The 21,340-nt window shown below is 43.0% G+C and overlaps 1 protein-coding gene across 1 annotated transcript in view; it reads right to left on the bottom strand.

Moving 5' to 3' along the window:
* The window catches only part of NPAS3 (neuronal PAS domain protein 3), a 940,521-nt gene that overhangs the window by 19,564 nt on the left and 899,617 nt on the right, over positions 1-21,340 (bottom strand). Inside the window, exons 9-10 of the mRNA XM_010847026.1 lie at positions 11,160-11,353; positions 6,820-6,926 (exon numbers count right to left, since the gene is read on the bottom strand). Of these exons, the coding sequence (XP_010845328.1) occupies positions 6,820-6,926; positions 11,160-11,353 (301 nt within the window). The remainder of the gene's footprint in view (positions 1-6,819; positions 6,927-11,159; positions 11,354-21,340) is intronic.

A 21,340-nucleotide genomic window follows, 5' to 3' on the forward strand; every position in this document is an offset into this window, starting at 1 on the left:
ATATAACTTAAATAAGCAGGGTGACAATATACAGACTTGACGTACTCCTTTTCCTATTTGGAACCAGTCTGTTGTTCCATGTCCAGTTCTAACTGTTGCTTCCTGACCTGCATATAGGTTTCTCAAGAGGTAGGTCAGGTGGTCTGGTATTCCCATCTCTTTCAGAATTTTCTACAGTTTATTGTGATCCACATAGTCAAAGGCTTTGGCATAGTCAATAAAGCAGAAATAGATGTTTTTCTGGAACTTTCTTGCTTTTTCAATGATCCAGCAGATGTTGGCAATTTGATCTCTGGTTCCTCTGCCTTTTCTAAAACCAGCTTGAACATCTGGAAGTTCACGGTTCACGTATTGCTGAAGCCTGGCTTGGAGAATTTTGAGCATTACTTTACTAGCGTGTGAGATGAGTGCAATTGTGTGGTAGTTTGAGCATTCTTTGGCATTGCCTTTCTTTGGGATTGGAATGAAAACTGCCCTTTTCCAGTCCTGTGGCCACTGCTGAGTTTTCCACATTTGCTGGCATATTGAGTGCAGTACTTTCACAGCATCATCTTTCAGGATTTGAAATAGCTCAACTGGAATGCCATCAGCTCCACTAGCTTTGTTCATAGTGATGCTTTGTAAGGCCCACTTGACTTCACATTCTAGGATGTCTGCCTCTAGGTGAGTGATCACACCATCATGATTATCTTGGTTGTGAAGATCTTTTTCGTACAGTTCTTCTGTGTATTCTTGCCACCTCTTCTTAATATCTTCTACTTCTGTTAGGTCCATACCATTTCTGTCCTTTATCGAGCCCATCTTTGCATGAAATGTTCCCTTGGTATCTCTGATTTTCTTGAAGAGATCTCTAGTCTTTCCCATTCTGTTGTTTTCCTGTATTTCTTTGCATTGATCACTGAAGAAGGCTTTCTTATCTCTTCTTGCTATTCTTTGGAACTCTGCATTCAGATGCTTACATCTTTCCTTTTCTTCTTTGCTTTTCGCTTCTCTTCTTTTCACAGCTATTTGTAAGGCCTCCCCAGACAGCCATTTTGCTTTTCTGCATTTCTTTTCCATGGGGATGGTCTTGATTCCTGTCTCCTGTACAATGTCACGAACCTCCATCCATAGTTCATCAGGCACTCAGTCTATCAGATCTAGGCCCTTAAATCTATTTCTCACTTCCACTGTATAATCATAAGGGATTTGATTTAGGTCATACCTGAATGGTCTAGTGGTTTTCCCTACTGTCTTCAATTTAAGTCTGAATTTGGCATTAAGGAGTTCATGGTCTGAGCTACAGTCAGCTCCTGGTCTTGTTTTTGCTGACTGTATAGAGCTTCTCCATCTTTGGCTGCAAAGAATATAATCAATTATATAACAATTATAATAACTGTCTGTAGTAAATGCTCACAAATGTTAGATGACCTTGAACAGGGAAAATATGACTGTCCTATTCACACATCAAGTACCTAGACAAATATTAACCTGGGGAAAAAACTGACGTTTGCTTACAAGTTGACAGTTACTACCATCTCTACCCTATTAACTTTCTCCACTGATACTCAAAACTTTATATGCTTATAAAGAAGTTGAACTCTTAATCGAGTTACCACGCTTATTTGATTTGAACACTGATTGAGATGCCCTCAGAGCCATTTGACTATTCACATTTTTACTACTATTAATAAAATTCACCTCTTGGAGGGAGAATAAATGAACTCCTTAAGATCACTAGTTGATCTGTATTTTACTCCATGTAAAACAATGCCTTCTAAATACCAGTGAGGTCAGTACTTCTCAAACTTTTACATGAATGTGAGTCAGCTAGGGATCCTTTGTTAACTGCATGTTTGGTCTCAGTAAACCTGAGGCTTGGCCTGAAATTTGGCATTTCTAGAATGCAATGGAGCACCCAGCTGGTGGGCAGGCCCTTGCTGGTCTCTGTTCTCTCTGTGTGCCTGACCTGGGACTTAGAAACCCAAATCAGCACTTGCTAAAAAAAAAAAAAAAAGGTGTAAAGTAATAATACTAATTCGCTCCTGCATAAAAGCCTGACTTAATTTTGTCTCCGTGTGACAATCTTTTTAGTTAATGGACAGGCTAGGCTGACTTGGCTTCTGAAAAAAGGCAGACGTGCCAGCTATTACGAGCATTTCCTTTCATGTGAATTTTCATATTCATATGGAAGAAGAGGAAAAAACTCATTTGCTTTGGTGGGGGGAAAGTCCAGCCAGTGATCAGGTGGCAGCTAAATCCCTGAAGACCCAGCCTTGGAAAAATCCAAGATCAGAAAATACATCCCCTGTGCCATCTGCACGTGGCCCACCCAGCAAACTCTACACCTTCCCTCCTTCCTTCACTGGAGCCTTCCTCTACTGCAGGCAATGGCTGCATACCCAAATCAACAATTCAATTCCCCCTTTGTTTGTGTGGCAGATGACAAATGCATGCAGGGCATCTTGTGTTTCCTAGGCAGGCAGGGCACTTACTTTGATTGATGCTCGGTTGTGGAAAAAAATGAGCTGGGAAGGAATTACAATGGAGGGCCTGCAGACTGGAAGGGGGTATACTAATTAGTCCTGCATTAAGCAGTCGGCTTGCATTTGGCGATGAGACGCCTTCAGGAGGGAAGTGTAGGGGTTATTGATGCAAAACAGCATGGAATGCATTATGCCAGGTAGCTGTGTATTCGTTTTGTTCGGAAGTATAGAATTTTGTAATTAAGAAAGAAACAGGCTACTGTATTTTTTTTAACACCTCCCCAATGCATTGGGTAGGTGGTGCTTTTTAACTTTAATGATCTCATAGACAAGCTGGAAGTCCTCCTCTGTTTCTGAAATAACCCTGCCAGAGTTTTCTCATCCTGGGCCCAGTTCTAGGAAGGGAAAACTGATGCCACTTCTATACTTTCGAGCTCCTTTTTCCTCCCCTAAAGCTCCACTGTGCGGAGCCTTGAGCCTTGCTGCTGGGACACATTGTAATGAAGAGAAAGGAAGTTTTCCCCTCAGGCCACTCTTTCCAGGTTTTAAGAGTCGTTGCTGATGTGACCCGGGAAGAACCCTAAGGATATCTCAAGGCAAAAGGAGCATCTTCTGTAGACGGGGACGAAAGCACAACACAAGGCATGTTTCTCTGGGTGGCACTAATGGTTTGCCCTTCCATTTACTGGACTGTAGGCAGAGGCACAGCAGGGCAGGGTCGAGCCATTCCTATAGGTAAGGGGAGTGTGTGACTCCAGGCTGACATGGCACTAAGGACCGCAGCCCACCAGGCTCTTCTGTCCATGAGGATTCTCTAGGCAAGAATATTGGAGTGGGTTGCCATGCCCTTCTCGAGGGGATCTTCCCAACCAAGGGATAGAACCTGAGTCTCTTATATCTCCTGCATTGGCAGGCGGGTTCTTCACCACTAACGCCACCTTGGAACCCTGGAAAGCTTCAGGGTGATAGGCAAAGGGACTCAAATCATTGCTAATGTGGATGATTTAAAGTTCAAACTTTAAAATGTTGATTTGCTCAATTTGGCCTGAAGAATCAATGAAGCTAGGTTCAGTGACTCCAGTGAGGTGGCATAAAGAAGGAAGTATCACACAGGTCTTTGGCACAGTGTGACGGAAGAGGACCTAAACTCCCGTGATTTTGTCATTTCACTAACCCACTGTATTGGCGTATATAATGCAATTCTTAGTGATTCTTCATGTTGGAACCCAGCGACCTCTCGGGTGTCTCACGTGAACCCAGTGGCAGAGTAAATGGTCCAAAGTTTTTTGGTTCACTTTATCAGAGGTGTCAAATCCTGGTGCAGCTGAGATTTCCTTTTACTTTTCTTATTCTAGAAACAAGCTCATCTATAGATTTACAGTTGCCTATGCTAGGAAAATAGATCTGAGTGATAAAGATAGCATTTTGAGTTATCAAAGGCTGTCAAGTCTTTTTTTTTTTTTTAAAGTTTTATCCATAAACTGGAGCAGAAGACAGATCTCAAAATATCAGAAGTAAGATCAGATGACTACAACCTGCCTTTCATGGACAGAGCCAGGAATTGTGCCAATAGCTTTAGGAGGAAAAGCTAAATAGTTAATGTGGTTTATTTTTTAACCATCCCTTTGTTTTAGAATTCTATCTTATTCTTGAGCTGATTCCATGTCACCATGACCTTCTCCTGCCAAGAAGGCACGGTTGAGGCATCGTTCAGTAATAGCCTAGGGCTCTGGACAAGCAAGATGCTGTGCTGGCTTTTTGCCTTTTCTTCCAGTGTTTACACAACCAAGACTTATTACATGCTCTGTCATTTTGTTACTGGGCTGGCTTTGGTTTGAGAATTAGGTAAACATCAGACATTCCATCACACAGTTTTAGACTCAATCTTACTTTATAATGATGTTAATGTTTATTGTACAAAGCGAGATGCATTTGTATATTTTAGCATTTTATTTCAGTCACCGAATGCAAAAGCTGACACTGGCATCGGTTTGATTTGTGTGTGTGTGTGATTGAAGATATTAAGCACTACAAGAACGCTGAAATCTCAATCTGATTAGGATCAAAATTCTTCAGGATCAAAACACTCCTTTTTCCTCCCCCTACAGTTTTACTAATTGTGTGCTACTTGACATTGTGGAGTTATTCCACAGCGTGATAGCTAAATATGTTAAGTGTATTTTACTGTGCTGAATTATCAGCTCATTCTATTTGTTTTTCATGCGTTTAAGGTTATTAAAAGAACTTAAAATTAGAAGTCATGTGTATAAGAGTTGAAAGACTGAAGTCAATCATTGTTAGCAGACAAAATCATAAAGCAATAGCCAGTATGTCAATATCAAGTAATGAAAAAAAAAATCACAGAATTTGAAAGCATACCTTCTGTGTTTATTAGTTGGCAAGATACCAGGAAAATTAGGATACTAGCACAATACTGAATGGTGGACGGAGTTGTTTATTTTCAGCACGCTCAAATTATTCCAGGTACTGAAAACGAGATAAAAGTAGATCGGAAAGGATGGCTTCAAATGTATTTGTTGGAGACCTTTGCTTTATGGGAAGAAATGAACTGCCCTGGCTCACTGTTCCTGAGGAATTGTATTTCTTCAAGCTGTAAATCAAATCCCAGAGAGATAGCATGACGTTTTCCAAATAATAACGGAGGATGACAAAGTTCTTTTTTGTCAGCATCAGGTTTCTGAATTTAGACCTCGATTAAGATTCCAGAATGGAAAAGCACCCCCCCACCCCAAATCCACATACACGCACATGGTCTATGACTGTGTCTTACAAACATGCATTCATTTTAAAAGTCTGAATCTCTGGCATATCTGCATCACAAAATGTACTCACAGCTTCCTCCAAAGATCCTGATTTTTCTCCATTTTCTCTAAATTCCCAGCTACAAAGAACCCGATGTTTCTTTTCAGGAAACAGCATCATTTTTTTCCCCTCAATTAATTGAAGAACCATCTGCTCCTGTGATACCCGACACCCATTTGTTCTCAGCAACAAGTGGGCTCCCTAAATCCCCAAGGAGCCATACCAAGGCACGCACTCAGGGTTGGGAGTAGAATCTGCCAGAGCTGCCTCGCAGCCAGCCTCTTCCCAGAGACACAGCACATACAGAGCTTGACACTGACCCCGTTCCCACGCCAGTGCTGCTAATGCAGGGTTCAACACACAGCGCGAGGTGCTCACACTCTGAGACTCCGGCTAGCTTACTGTCTCTCCATCATGCTTCTGAAGATCTCAGTTTGAAACGAGTCAACAACTGCAAAGGGCCGGAGAGAGCTCAAACAGCTGTCCTCAACCATGGCCAGAAAGGGAAGACAATGTTAACACAGAGGCCACCCGGCTGATCCGACTACATAAAAGCTTCCGTTTCAAGCTGGACCATCTCATTTGTGTCCCCTGGCACGCATTTAAAACCAGAGTTCAGAACTGGGTTTAGAACCTTCTAGGAATGTAGATGGCAGAGCCCGCATCTTCTAGGAAGAGTCTACGGAATGGTCATAAAAAGGACCTCTCAATGGAAAAGAGAGCTTCTTCCTAAGAGGGCCACGGTGCCTCCCGATGGGACTTGAGATCCCTTGCGCTCACAGTGAAAACAGCCCCTTGAAGTATGATGAGGGAAAAGTACATGAGGATGCTGGTGTGTGAGTCACTGTGTGGACCCAGCGGAGCTCTGCTGGCCCGGCTTTGCTTAAACACCCACAAAAGGTGCCTTGGAGGTGAGCCTGCTGGTCAGGAGCCGGGAACCAGACTCAAAGAGCTGAGATGACTTTGGCCCTTCCAAGAGACGGGACATGGAGGTACCCGCCTCTCTAAATAACCCTCTTTGTAGAAATACAGTGAAAAGTCAGCACCTTTGAGAGCTGCAGTATCCACACTCTGCCCCTCCCCTCCCCCTCCCCATCCCAGGTCTGTGGATAGTCAAGTAGGAATTTTTATGAGGCTCTGGCCTAGCTGAACTTGTCTTTTCCCACGTCTATTTTGAAACGGATACCACAAATTTCAGAGTGGAAGTAGCTCTAGAAAATGAAAGGGTCGAGAAGGCACTTAAGACAAAGGTCCCCCCATTACATCATGGGAGAGAGCACACAGGAGACCACGAAATCCGGGGTGAGCACCTACAGATCCAGCAATTTCTCCGGGCCCCGAGATCCAGCTTTCAATCTAATTCCAATACAAGTTGAAGTGATTTATGTCTCACTTTTTCTCACTGTGCACTGACAGTCATCTCAAATGTGCAGGAGATGTGAAGGGAGAAATTGGCATGGAAACCAAAAAAAAAAAGCATCCAGGAGAGAGGACCCCAGCTGGGCTGTCCCCGCGCACCGGAGGTACTTACAGTCCAAGTGACTGTGCCTGATGCCCTCGACATCTTCGGCATGGATGAAGTGGTAGCATCTCTTCCCTACAATGTCTACGGGGGTCAGATCCATATAATCACTAATCCTACAAAGAGAAGAATACAGGCTGGAAATCAGAAGCAAGGGAAATATACAAATAGTTCAGTGACTTAGAAACAGATCTACTGACAATTTTCCTTATACCAGGGTACCTGCGAGGACTTGGCACTGAGGGAAAACCCCTTTTAGATAAAATTAATTTTCTTTAACATGTAACAGTCCTTTTCTGAAGCCAGAAATGCGCTGGATCAAGCAGTTGTGTTGAAATAATTAACTAGGTTTTTCTTTTTTTCTTTAGTTTCGGAATATGCATTTAGACAACATAATTCCATGAAATTATTGAGAATCAGTAACAATACGAGATCCTCATTAGAGGCTAAGATAATTCAAGGTTACATAATAAAATAAAAACATGTTATGTTTATACCAAATGATTAGAGACACCTTTCATTTAAACAGATTGGTCTTCTATTGGGTATTTCCATGAAAAAAGGCTTCAACTGCTTCTTGGCACAAAATCCAAATTGGCATTTCAAGGGATATAATTTAAATGCTGAGACATACAGATGCCTGGGGGTATTATCTTTTTTTTGTCTGAGTCATTTGAGAGCTCAGCTCTCACTCCTAGCCCTTTTAACTGGGACTTTGTGGTGGATTCCACACGGAAACTTTTAAACCATTTCGGCAGCTCTGCTGGGCTTGTGCTCGACTGTACGTGTGTGTAAGCCTCTGTCATTGATTGTCCAGACGCCAATGTCCTCAGGCAGGAGCACAGAAAAATAGAACAAAAATTGGAAAACACGTTGGGGGGTGTGGAATCTGCCTGGTTTACACAAACGCGCTGAAATGCTGCTTCTCTTCCTCCCCGTCCAAGTTCAGGTTCATTTTCGTCCGTCCCAGAGAGAATTTATCTCTTGTTTAATTGATTCTCTTTACTGTCCCTGTGCTTTTTATGTTTTATGATTTATCAAATATTAAGTGAATCTTTAGCTATGACACCTTGAAGAAACCCGTGAGAGCGCTGCAGGGGGAGTGAAATCTGACCCCCAAAGGCAAGGAAATAAGAAACCAAACCAAACCAGGATAATATGGGATATAATGAAAATACCCTACCCAGGGAGTGAATTTCTCAGTGTCTAGCAATTTAAATCATATCTTTGGCCAAAATAGAATTCTTGGAGTGTTTTCTCACGAGTCCTTGGTTTTTTGGTATAAAACAGATCAGCTGGTGTTTTCCTAAAACCATTAGTTGCTTTCCAAGCACAGTTCACACCCCCTTTCTGCAAACGAGTGAATAAGGATGTCATTAAAGGCCCTCATTCCCTCCATGGTGTTTCTGGAATTTGCTGGATCCTCTGAAAGCATCAGAGGTTGGCTTTGCCCAAGGCTGTCCGGGGATTCTGAGGAGAGTCCAGGAGAGGCCCCTGTTTTCTAGTTAGCAATTCCCTAAGTAAACAATGAACCCTGGGGAAAGGCACCCGGTTCTTTAGGGAAGAGAGTTCTTTAGTTTACTTTTTATTTGAATGAAATCCTTCAAAACAATGGAAACACTTCTATATACTCCCAGAGCCTATTATCAAGGTGAATGTGATGAGCTCCGTGTTCAAAGACCTCTTCATCTATGTGTAGAAAACCCTAGACCAGTCTGACAACCTGTATATCAGGATCAAAATCCTGATGACAACCTATACTCTGAGACCCAGTTTCCTCATCTGTGAAACAACTTCAGAGGCTGGTGAGGGTACTAATGAATGAAATGATGTGAATGTAGCATGGTGCTGGGCACACAAGATATGCTGTTCTCTCAGATTAAATATGCAATTACTTCTAACAGGGGTCCTTTTAAATAATTACTGTCATCTTCAGTAGGGAAATAATGCTGTATTATACTGGCTAATAAGGGGTTGTGGAAAAAAAGACATGTTTTAATGGGAGGAAAGATACATGAAGTGGGCCATAGAAAGTGATCTCAATTACTAGAGTGGCACCATCAGGCACCCAAGTCCATGGAGTGCATCAAAAGAATTAATCAACCTGTGACCACAGGCCTGAGAATTAAGTGATGGCTTAAGGATTTCTGGGAGCTAGGTAAATGAGATGAGGCTTCATTTTTTTTTTTTTTTTTTGGTGGTGGTGAGTGGTGCTCGTAGAACTCTCAATCAAGGGAACTGACATTTGTTTTCAAAGACGCAAAGCTATAGTTCATGCTTTGACTGTCTGCCGCCTCCCTGGGTATCCAATGTTGTACATTTTAAAACAGAAGAGACTGCTTTATGGGCTGTATATTCTCTTTCATGGGTGCACACATATGAAAGATCCCCACAGTGGTTATTTGGACCGCTTCCATACCATTTAACCTGGCTTCTGAAGAGAAATTAGAGACAGGGAGCACAGGGAGGTCCTGCAGAGAGAGCTAGGGTGTTTGAGTCTGACAGATAGAGTTCAAGTCTTGGCCTCAGTCAAGACACTTACCCTCTCTCTCTAAGCTGACACTGCCTGGCACTGGTGGATATGGGCAACACCAGCCTCCAGAACTGTCCTGAAGCTTCAATGAGATAGCGCTTTCAATGTGCTTCGCACGCCGCCGAGGGTGTAGGAAGTGTTCAATAAATGTTAGCACTCCCTACTATTCCTGGCCAACTCTAGCTACTCATTCTGCTGAACTCATCTTCCTGATTCTCTGTGGCCATTGAAGAATGCCTTGCACATAGCCAGGTAGGTGTATAGTCATGGTGATAAGAATTTTAATAAATACTCTCAAAACTTGACAAATAGATCGAACTACTCATTAGATAATAGTGACAGGCTCATGATATCTTCTCCCTGCCTGAACACGCTAAAGCTTGGGTGGGTTATCTCTTCCCAGTGAATCCTTTCCTCTGAATCAAAGCCTGACTGGGAAGGGCAGACATTTCTAGTTTGATCCCAACATCTTTAGCGCTTCCCAGTGGACTGGATGTGGGCACTGCCTGTCTTCTTCATGTCTGGGCCCGGGAGAGAGATCACTTTCCTAAACCACTTGACCACCTGTTCTTTTGTTCCCACCCCCGCCCCCCAATCCTGTCCCCACGGAGGAACAACACTGCCAAGCTTCCTTCCCACAGCCACACGTGAGCACCTCCCCTCCACCCCCTCCTCCTGCCCCGGGATTCTCTCTTCCTCACATCAGCCTGATGATAGACTGGTGACTTCTAGGTGAGAGGTCTGAAGGGGCACTGTCCCATCTCCTTGTCCCTTGCTTTGTGCCTAATGAAACAGTGAACTTCTTAACCAGAGGCTAAAAAGTCCTTTTGTAAAAGCTCAGTGTTGAGGAAGGGCTGCCAAGTCACTTATATGATGGGTCATCTTTCTTTAATCTATCCAAGTGAAATCCTCAGGCTTATGAAGTGTTATTGAAGAGTTCTACAAATTTCTTTTTTGTCTTTTTTCCTCTAGGGAATCTCAAATTCTTATTTGTTCTCTACATGCTTTGTGGACTGAATGTTTGTGTACTTCCTAAATTTGTCTATTGAAGTCCTTACACCCCCACTCCTACCTTGGGATAGTATTTGGAGGTGGGACCTTTGAGAGTAATTAGGTTTAAATGAGGTCATAAAGGTGGAGCCCCCATGATGGGATTAGTGTCCTTATAATACGGAGAAAGATCAGAGCTTGCCCTCCCATATATGAGAACATAGCAAGAAGCCAGGAAGACACCCCCGACCCTGCACCCCCACCTCCCACCCCTACCCCAGCCTGCCACCAAAGGAACCTCGTCAGCCTGCACCTTGATCTTAGACTTCTCGGCCTCCAGAACTGTGAGAAATGTCTGTTGTTTGAGCCACCTGGTCTATGGGGATTAGTCCCACCAGCCCGAGCTGACTAGGAGAAGGTACTCAATGCCCGTGTGAACACTGCCCATCATAAGGCTGGGCCCTTGCAGTAGTCAGGAAGGGGGTCTGGCTGAGGCATTAGGAGATAGCTCTCGCTGCATTGTTTTGCCAAGAATGTCTCAGTCCTGCTCTCTCCTTGGGTTCTCAGCCAAAATGGGTCTCAGTTACAGCATATGGATGCCTGGGTATCCTAATTCATCCCATTGTTGTCCCTAATGTAAATTAGGGCAGTGATGTAAATTTCAAATAAAAAGCATGGTTGGTGTCAGTCCAAGCAGCCATTAAAAATAAGATCAGGATTTATAATGAGCCTCATTGGGAGAGTAAAATCCTTCAGACTGCTGAAAACACCAGCCCTTACCAATGTGCAACATACAACAGGGCAAATGAAAACAAAAACGAAGTACCTATTTTCACAGTAAATGATATTGAGGTCCATATTTACTCGAGTGACGAACATATGGCAGTCAATTCTGACTTCATTGATCGTAGGGGGAGGCAGGGCATGAGCCACAACCACGAGCCCCATGATTTGGCTGGGGACGGTCCTCCCGTGGGACAGTGACACCCTCAGTCGTAGCCGGCCCGTTATGTGAATCACCTGGAATAGAACATTAAGTACAGGACACAGTCAAATTTACATCCGGGCTGTAACAGTACTTCTTTTGAGAAATGCAGAATCGCATCTGGAATAACGAATGTTAGCTTGAATCTGGTGTAATCATAAGGGCTGTCAAAGTGCCCTCAGTGTCCTCAAGGCAAGAGACAAAAGAGAAATAGTCTTGTACTCTGAGCATTTCTCAGGGCAGCATTATTACTGTGCTATTGCTATTTTTCAGGACTTATTTTTTTTTTCAGGTTTAGAGGAAGTTCACAACCAGATAAAAGGACAAAGTGAGCCCTGAGCTGCAAACAGAAATGTTTGCATTTTCATCCCTTACTAGTGGACGATATGTGTCCTTCTCCACATTTCTACTGAACGGGATTCCATGGACGTCTCTCTTCAGAAGTGTGGCTCAGAGCTTTCCTTCATTCTCAAAAAAGCCAAAGACTCCAGTGATTAAGAGATTCAGTGACAATGACATGAATGTGTCCTTTTGAGCATAGACATTCCATGTTAGGCAGTGCTGAGTTACCTGTACATGTAACACCAATCTTTATCACAATGCCCTCTGGGATCAAAGGTCAGAGGACCTCAGCGTATGATTTGTTCTTTGAGCTCTTAGGGCAGTAGATCAGGAAGGCTTGCACCATTTTGGTGATAGCTCTGAAGTACTTGCTCAGAAACAGGAGGGAGAACAGTGTGCTGCGATTTTTGGTTTCTTAGACAAAGTATGCCATGGATAGTCCTGGCCACCCACCCAGAACCAAACAAAGTTGGTTCATCATCTTCACATTATTTTCAGTGATACGTTTTTATAAAGCCATCTTTTGAAAAAATTCCTTTGTTTATGAATTGAACACAGGAGATGAGTCACAATGTGAGTTTCCTTAAATAATGTTTTGGGAAAATGAAATCATAAAAAGATGGAAAGAATGAGGATTTGTGTGGCCCTGCTTCTGGGTGACGGAAGGCACATGTGTATATGTATGTGTGTGTGTACCCTAGTTGGGTTCCTCGTGCCCTGTGACAGCGTGGAGTACCCTCCAAACCAGGTTGTAGAAGTACTTGCCACCATTCCCTGTACCTTGGAGCTCAGTTTTGTAGCTGGTCGAGTTTCTGTGTTTGGTTTGCCTCTCCAAATGCACCCGTGAGCACCAGAGACACCTTTTGAGAGTCTCCTTTTCCCTCTTTGTTGGAGGAAACTGAAGTGGGAAGTGGGTCTCTGACCTCCCTGGAGCGATAAGAACTAGCATCTGCTCTCCTTCCTAGGGACTAGGCTGGTAATTCCTTTTTCATTGTGTTTTTAAGTTATTCAGTCTTCCAAAAGCAAAGCCACTCTGCTGTCAGTCAGGAAGCAGGATCAAAGCTTATGGGGCCGCCCTTCGGAGTCCTGGCTGTTCTAAATGTACTCTTCCCTGTCCTCCTTCATGTTTGAGCCCAGAGCTGTGGATCTGGAAACCAATGAGGAGGATTATTTAGGTTATTTTAGGAGCAGCTTTTTGACCACCCACATTGAAGTTGACTAAATTCATGCTTAATGCACCTTTGCTTTCAGCTTTGGTCAGACGAGCTGCTTTATGAATATTTGAAAATGTTCCTAGAGGCAAGGATGCTAAAACATCATCACAGACACATATTTTTGCAAGACCTCATTAACTAATAAAGAAAGAGCTAAAAGAAATGGGATTAGCTTCACAGGAGGGGTGTTAACAGTCCCTGGTCCTCCTCCCAGCTAGGCTTACATAGATGCTCATTTATCATTATCTGTCTTGTTTTATCAGGAACACTCAGCTTCTTGGAAAAACACAGATCTATAAATGCTCAGGAAAACTCACACCCAGAAATGATATGTTAAATAAATCCCCACTTGGTATTCTCTTCCAAAGCAATTTAAAGGCATCTGGGGTAGCAGACATTTGAGGAAGCCAGGCAGGCTACTGGGGAGCTGTGTGCATGTCAGAGCCACCCGCCTCTGATCTCCTCCAGCTTTGCCCATGGCCACTGAGCTGTTGAAAGGGGTCAAAAGTTGGGTTGGGCAGGGACCTAGGTTTGCCATCTCCTGATTTTGTTCTCCTGGAGAAAGCCACTCTACCTCACTGCATCTCTTTCTTTTCTGTGAAATGGGGATAATAATGACTATTCTGCAGCTTTGTCATGAAAGTCAAAGGAGGCAGTTGTGGTAAACACTTTCTAAATCGTAAAGAAGTATAAAAATTTTCATTATAATTCTGTTTGCCCTTAAAAATAATAAGGATAAGGACTGATGATACATTTGATCTTGACCACAGGCCAAATAAGTAATTATTGCTTTAAAGGATCATGCCATTTGTATTTGGGAGAAAAATTGGGAGAGTCTATTTTAGGTCATTCTCCTTTTCAGTTTTTAAGTGAGGAAAGTGGCTCTGTAACATTCCTCCCCTAACCAGAATCATCGGGCTTGGAAATGGCAAAGAGAGCTTAGAATCCATGTTTCCAGGTTGTGTTTGCCCCTGGAGAAGGAAATGGCAACCCACTCCAGTATTCTTGCCTGGGAAATCCCATGGGCCGAGGAGCCTGGCAGGCTACAGTCCATGGTGTTGCAGAGTTGGACATGACTGGGTACTTGTCAGCACCAGGTTGTGTTTGAGCGCCATTTCAACTTTGTTATGCTTTTATACGTTTTAAGTGCATATTCATATTGCACCAAAACATTAGAAGTTTATACCAGATGCCAATTTACTGCCTTAAGTAAACTGTATATGAACCTTTGAAATGATTTCATATATGGCAGAAGCCCAAATTATTTGAAAAGTCTGAGAAACTATACAAACTAAGAAGGGAAAAAAAACCTAAGAAAATCGCCAATGCAATAAACAAAGCAGTTGTCAAGAAATGTCAAAGAACATCAGAGTGTGTTTGTCTGAGTGTATGTTCATCTGGGGGTGGGGGAGAGTGAGGTTGAAGAGAAGAAAAGATATGTTAGGTCGTGTAATTAATTTTGGGGTTAAATTTAGGTATTTCCCCCAAATCCATTTCATAAGGCCAACAATTTTTTTTCCCTCCCATTGTGAGAAGTTATGTTTAGATTTTAGAAACATGGCGAGAACATGTATCAAACAGTTTGTTTGTTTGTTTTACTTTGTAGTTGCTTTGAAGGCCTGAGGCTGGATAAAAAGTATTATCAGAAGATCTGGGTTCATATCCTAGCTCTGGCACTGCATAGTCATGCAACTATGATGCTCAGGGAATTGAAATGACTTGCTTACTTTCAGGTCAGCATATTAGGGATTAAAAACCTAGTACAGAGAGTAAGTACTCTGTAAAGATGTCTTCTGTTTTCTTAATGAGGTCATCAAAGGGCACTCTTTGGGTTTTTTAGTTTCTAAAACATATGCAAGGAGTCTTGATAGGTACCAGAGAGAAGACCAAGGTGGATCAAATGTAAACCAGTTCTCAAGAGTTTACAGACAATATACAGTGAGAGGAAACAAACAATTACTCTTAATATATTAAGATTGGGAGACGACATAGGGTCTGCTCAAGTGGTTTCTGCATTCTGGTTATATGACAGAATCTCCTGTGCAGTGTTGTTAAAGCATGGACTCCAAGGCTCCCTGCCCCAGAGATTCTAATTAGGTAGGACTGGGCTGGGGTCCAACATGTGTTTTTTAGAACATCAGAGGTGATATCTACTACAGGATAGTGTCTGGCTAAAGTGTTTGGACTTCTACCAGTGGTTCTCAACCTTACTACACATTGAAATCACCCAGGGAGTGGAGTCCCCACGTCCAAGCTGTATCCAACACCAGTAAAATATGGACCTCTGGGATATAGGGCTGCTGAGAGGATTAAGTAGAAATGTATACAAAGTGCCTGGGTATATGCCTGATACACAGTAGATGTTCAAAAAAAAAAAATACTATCTTCTTAAATAAAAAGTGTGCACCAAAGGAAAGGTATAGAATGAAATTTTGGGGATGTCAGGGTAGGCAGAAAATACTTTTGACTGAATGGATCTGGAAGGCTATGTGAAACTGGCACTAAATTAAAACTGCCATAAGATATAATCATGGAATGGTAAAAGGGGTTCCAGATAGAGAAAAGGGCTGGAATATAAAGTACAATAGAAACAAATACAAAAGATAACCTATTGGAGACACCCAGGGAGCCAGGAGCATTTCAACGAGGGTTAGCAGAAAAGACCGGAGAAGGCAATGGCACCCCACTCCAGTACTCTTGCCTGGAAATCCCATGGATGGAGGAGCCTGGTAGGCTGCAGTCCATAGGGTTACTAGGAGTCAGACACGACTGAGCGACTTCACTTTCACTTTTCACTTTCATGCACTGGAGAAGGAAATGGCAACCCACTCCAGTGTTCTTGCTGGAGAATCCCAGGGACGGGGGAGCCTGGTGGGCTGCCGTCTATGGGGTCGCACAGAGTCGGACACGACTGAAGTGACTTAGCAGCAGCAGCAGCAGCAGCAGCAGCAGCAGAAGAGACAGAGATGGGGCAAATACTAGGTACAAGCAGTAGAAGTTGGTAATGGGACCTGGAGAGAAGCGTGGTGATTTTGAGCCTGTGTCATAGAAGATGATGGTAGACCAAATGGTGACTGGGAATGCAGGAATTGCTGGCAAAGGGATGAAAAAGATTTCCCTGTGGACACTTAGTATTTGAGCAGCCTCGGGAGCTGCTGGGGAAGGTGTCCTTCGATTGTTGGAAAAAGGGGTTGAGTGCTTAAGAGATGAGAGATGAAGGTATGGTTGAAGACTTGTTTGGTTGGTTGGTTGGTTTGTGCTTCACTTTGGTTTTTTTTTTTGACTGGCAGTGATACTTAAAACCAAGCAATTCAATGGAATTACCAACAGAGAAAACATAGATAAGAGAAGAACACCAAAGGCATCCTCCCACCATGCCAGCCCTTTGAGTATCTGAAGCCTAAAGCAACTTAACTTCTCTAAATTGAATTTCTCTCACTCTATAATGATTACTTTTGCTTAAAAAGTGACCATTTCTGAAAACTCTAAGCCCCCTTTTTCTCCACCCACAATTCCATTCTGGCATAAATGCCAAGCTTGCCACATGGTCGCCAGGCCCCGTGGTAATATCCCAAAGAATGGGGTGGCTTTTTTTGTACAGTTAAGCAGGTGAATGAGAAATGATGTTGAATACAAGTAGATAAACCTAAATACTAATATGATTTCAAGAACTGTGAAACCATAAAAATAATAATTTTAAAGTGAAAGGAATACTGTGGCTTAGAAATAACATTGAATTGGGAAACAGAACAATTGATCTCAGTTCTGGTTCTGGTGACCTGTGGCACGTCCTCTAGCTTGACCAAGGCAGCGTTTCCTCAGATATAAAAGGGAAGATAAGAGTCAGGTACTGATACCTAGGGTTCTGTCTAAGTTCTAGAGAATTCTATGACCTACTGCTCAGTAGAGGGGCTGTCACTGTGCTGTTACCCTACCTGCCCCTCCCCTGACAGCTCCATGGTGAGGGCAGGAGCTTCCAAGGACAGCTGCCAGCTAATCAATGCAGAGTGTACTTTAAGAATTAATCAGTAGGGGTTTAGGGGTCCTATCTGAGTTGGAACGGTGCTTTGGTTTTGGCCAACGCCAGGTAAAAATTGCCTCTGTGTCCTAAAGGTTTGTGTTGGTCTGGTCTTTAATCTACAGACATTCTTCAAAAGAGATTTCTGAGTGAAAAGATTCTTGAACCCCGAGCTCAGTTTTATGTAAGAGCTCAGTTCTCACATTTCCTTTCATTGTTCTTGTTTTATCATAAAGAGCTGTGCAAAAATGCTAAAGCCCATATTTTTCTAAACCCCTTACACAGCACTGCCCAGACACCAGCAACAGTAAAGCAGTAAGCACAGGATTTCTGAGTGGAAATCCCACCATCTTTGATAAAAATGTCCAAATTAGCATCATTTGACAGTTCCACATTGAAGAAATCAGTGTCTGACGTTTAGTTTTCTTCTTGGACACAACAAGTAAGCGTGTGCCATGTAGAGAGTACATGATCACGGAGTTTAGGACGAATGTGGGAGTGTTAACAAGCCATGATTCTTGGACAAATATATATTTCTCTTCCTGCCATATGCTCCTTTCTGTCATCTGTTGGTGATAAACACTTAGATGCGCTCCACTAATATCTTCTCATTATAAACAAGCCCATCACAAAGACCTTGATAAAACCTCCCCTCTGTCAATACTTAAGGAAAGAAAGTCCATGACGGGAAAATACATCTGGAAGCTATTCTCCATTCTTTTAGGAATAAATCTCACTACTAGCCCTATGAAACATTTTCTTTATCAAAAGGAAGTGCTAAGTATTATGTGCATTATTTTCCACATATAATGTAAAGCACAGAATAAGGCTAGGCACAGGGAGGAACCAAGAAGCTGCAGGCAGGAAAAAAACTATGATTCCCTAGGTTTAGAGCATCTTCAGAGATTTTTTTTTACTTGTCCTTTAAAGGAATCCAAATTTACCTTAAAAATTAAGCTTCTTTCTGGCACTCTGGTCTTTTTTCTTTTATTCCCCTGTAGAGGTCTGGTTCAGCATACAGATCATCAAATCACTAGCTCGGGTGGGAGAGTTAGCTAATTATTTTTAAGTGATGGGGGCTCTGGTGGCCCACAACCTGCTGAAAGATAAGGGCTTAGCTGGGTCTTCTGAATCTAAACATCTAGCCTACAGCCTAACAACTTAATCTAAACCAGCAGGAGAATATCAACCTCATGTAAATTACTTCATGCAAATTTTTAGGGAGTGGGATTTCCTGAATTTAGAGCATTATCATCGGTTGGAGAAAATACCCTAACAGGTCTCTCTGTCCCTGTCTCTTTGACTTCTGAAACCTAAGTCTTTGCACAAGGCCTGAAAAACAAAACCAATTCATCTGAGACCCGGAACTTGTCCATAGAGGTAGACACTGGGGAGGAGAGGGCTCGCAGCTGAAGGAAGTGCCTTTGGGCTTTGTGAGGGGCAGGAGAACAGCAGTGTTAGTTCCCTTCCCTTTCCAGCATCTCAGATTTTATTTCTAGAAACTGGCTTCTAGGAATGTTCGTCATAATTCACAATGAAACTTAAGCAATTGGGGATAAAAAAGGACAGAAGAGGGATAAGTTGACTTCTCAAGGCAGAGGTGAGATTGAGGGTGAGGGGAGAGGTCCAGGGGGAAATTGGGTCTTGGCAGGGAGCAGGTAAAGATGCACGCCTCTTCCAGGGCCAGAGGAGATGCAACAGAGGAGAGGTGGACGCGGAATGTCATCATCAACTAGGTCTAGAGGTGCTGATCAATTCAGGAACCACGTGGCTGGTAGGAGGCTTTCTGAAAGTTTGTCCCTAAAAATTTCCTTAAGAGCAGGGCTCTTCAGGCTTGGGTAGGATTTAGCACTTAAGGCTAGAGGACTAGCAAGAACTGGAGAGAGTTTTAGATGGGCTCAACTTAAGGGCAGCTCTGGTGGTGGAGAAGAAAGGAGGTGAGACTGGGTACAAGGGAAGTATTCAGGGCAAAGTTAAGGAAGAGGAACCCCAGCAGTTCTCAGGTAGAAGGACGACAATGAGAAAGTGTGAATTCCCAGGGACTCCGTTTGTTTGACTGTTAAAGAGATGAGCAGGAGGGGGAATGTAATTTGAGTACAACCAGTTGATGCTTGGTCTGATGGCTGAAAAGATTCACCAAGGGGGGGTTGCAGAAGTGGACAGACCTAGAGCTGTAGGTAAGGGCATTCCCAACTCTGGTAGGCAGAGGAAGGAAGGAAGGAAGCCAGGGGCTAATTTCTATGTTTTCACTGAGATCCTAAGGTCCTGAAAGCAAAGACTCATGATGCATAAACATGAGGAAGGGGGCATTCTTCCTCTTACAGCTGAAGTCAACTTGCTCTGTCCTATACGCAAATAACTAAATGAGCCAGGCACATGGGGGAAACATATTTTGCTCTTTAATTGGAAAGCCCACAACACCTAATGCTGATATCAGGGATTTATTTAAAACCCCAAACCCTCTAGGGTTAGTCTTTTTTAAATCTGAGCATGTACAAGAATCACTTGGAGAGCTAGATCCAGGGCAGGAATACAGATGCAGATGTAAAGAACAGACAAGTACATGACGGTGGGGAGTGGGGAGGGTGGGATAACTGGGAGATTAGGTTTGACATAAATATACTACCATGTGTAAAATAGCTAGCTAGAGGGAAGCTGTGGTATAGCACAGGGAGTTCAAGGTGGTGGGAGGGAGAGGACACATATACACATATGACTGATTCACCTTGTTGTACAGCAGAAACTAACATGACATTGTAAAGCAATTATACTCCAATTAAAAAAATAACACACACACAAATAATAGGGATTCCAAGGTCCTATGCCCCAAACTCTGGATTCTTTAAAGCTGGAAAGGAACCTGGAAATCTGCGTGCCTCCCAGCATTCCAAGGGCTTTTATGCCAGTGGTTAGCATAGCCATCCTTTCAGTTTTGTTTGAAGGGCAGGCCATTGGGTCACAAAGTGGGGTTTCCCTGGTGGTTCAGCCAGTAAAGAATCCGCCTGCAATGCAGGAGACCTGGGTTCAATCCCTGGGTTGGGAAAATCCCCTGGAGAAGGAAATGGCAATGCACTCCAGTAATCTTGCCTGGAGAATCCCATGGACAGAGGGGCCTGGCGGGCCATAGTCTCTGGGGTCGCAAGACTTGGGACATGACTTAGTGACTAAACTACCACTCTTGGGTCCATCTAGCTGCATCTTTATCTAGAGCTGAATGAATCTAGACACCTTAGAAAAATGAGATGGCTTATCACAGACTGCTTCCTAAATGAGCAAAGAAAGATGTACATTTACGGTTAAATCAGGGCTGAAAACCCCTCTACTCTGTAAACACAACCCCTTGTCTTGGTTCCCTGAAAGTGGAGGATCAGCTCTTGATAAGCAGAAACCCTGGGCTCTTGTGGGATTGGGGCGTGTTTTCTGTGCACAGGGCTGCCTGAGGGAGGCGCTGGGAGCCCTGCCAAGGCTCCTTTACTTGGGGGCTGCAGTGTTGTGTCCCACGCGTCTCTGGGGAGGTGGAGCTCTGCCAGTCCCTTCTCCCTAGCCCAGCCTGCCCCTGGCTTAGCTCCTGATTAATTCAGGGGAATCCTGGGAGGTTAACCCTTAATTTGATGGCTCCAGTGGGGAGCTTGAGAGATTGGTGGTAATTTATCACCCTCAGTTTTTTTTTTTTTTTTAAATGTATAAACATTTTCCAAGGCAACACATAAAAAATTATTTTTAAAATCCACATTTAAAAAACATTAGCCACAGCATTCTTTTCTTACATGACTGTATCCTCCAAACACAGCAATTGCTTCTCATCCATCTCTGTTAACAAGCTTCAAATATATAACATAAAAAATGTAACTACAATTAGAGCCTTAGATTCTCAAAATGTGGTCAGACTCCATATTTGTTTCCTATTCCTTTTGGAGAAAACAGTCTTTCTTCTACCAGAGATAAGATTTTTTTTTTTTTTATTGGGATAGTTTAAGTAAGCTGAAGAGATTTCCTTAACGAGATTATGTAAATGTATGCCAAGGCTATAAACCACATTTTCTCAGAGAGTGGAACACTTCAAATATCATTTAATCAAACAGAACCATGGGTAGGAACACCTTTATAAATTGTTAAGGGGCAAAGCAAGAAGGCTGAACTATACACATCTGATCAAATTTCGTTTCATTCAGTTACTTTATTAAAGTCTCCTAGAGAAGGACAGAGGAACACTACCTCTGTGGAGGGCAGCGTTTTTAGTCCTCTGTCACTTGATGTGGAGGAGGGATATTGCCCCTCACGGCCCCTGGAGGCCCCTATGGCTTAATGTCCCTGACTTGAGGGTAGAGAGGCAGTTCTTCCCAGTGTAACTGACTGCAATTGTATTTCCAACAGCATTAAAGAGAAAAAAAAAAAAAAGACTCGGAATTAGACTTATGCCAAGTGATCCTTCACCTATAGATGCCTGT

The sequence above is a fragment of the Bison bison genome, unplaced genomic scaffold (assembly GCF_000754665.1).
Source record: "Bison bison bison isolate TAMUID 2011002044 unplaced genomic scaffold, Bison_UMD1.0 scf7180017864242, whole genome shotgun sequence".
Lineage (NCBI taxonomy): Eukaryota > Metazoa > Chordata > Mammalia > Artiodactyla > Bovidae > Bison > Bison bison.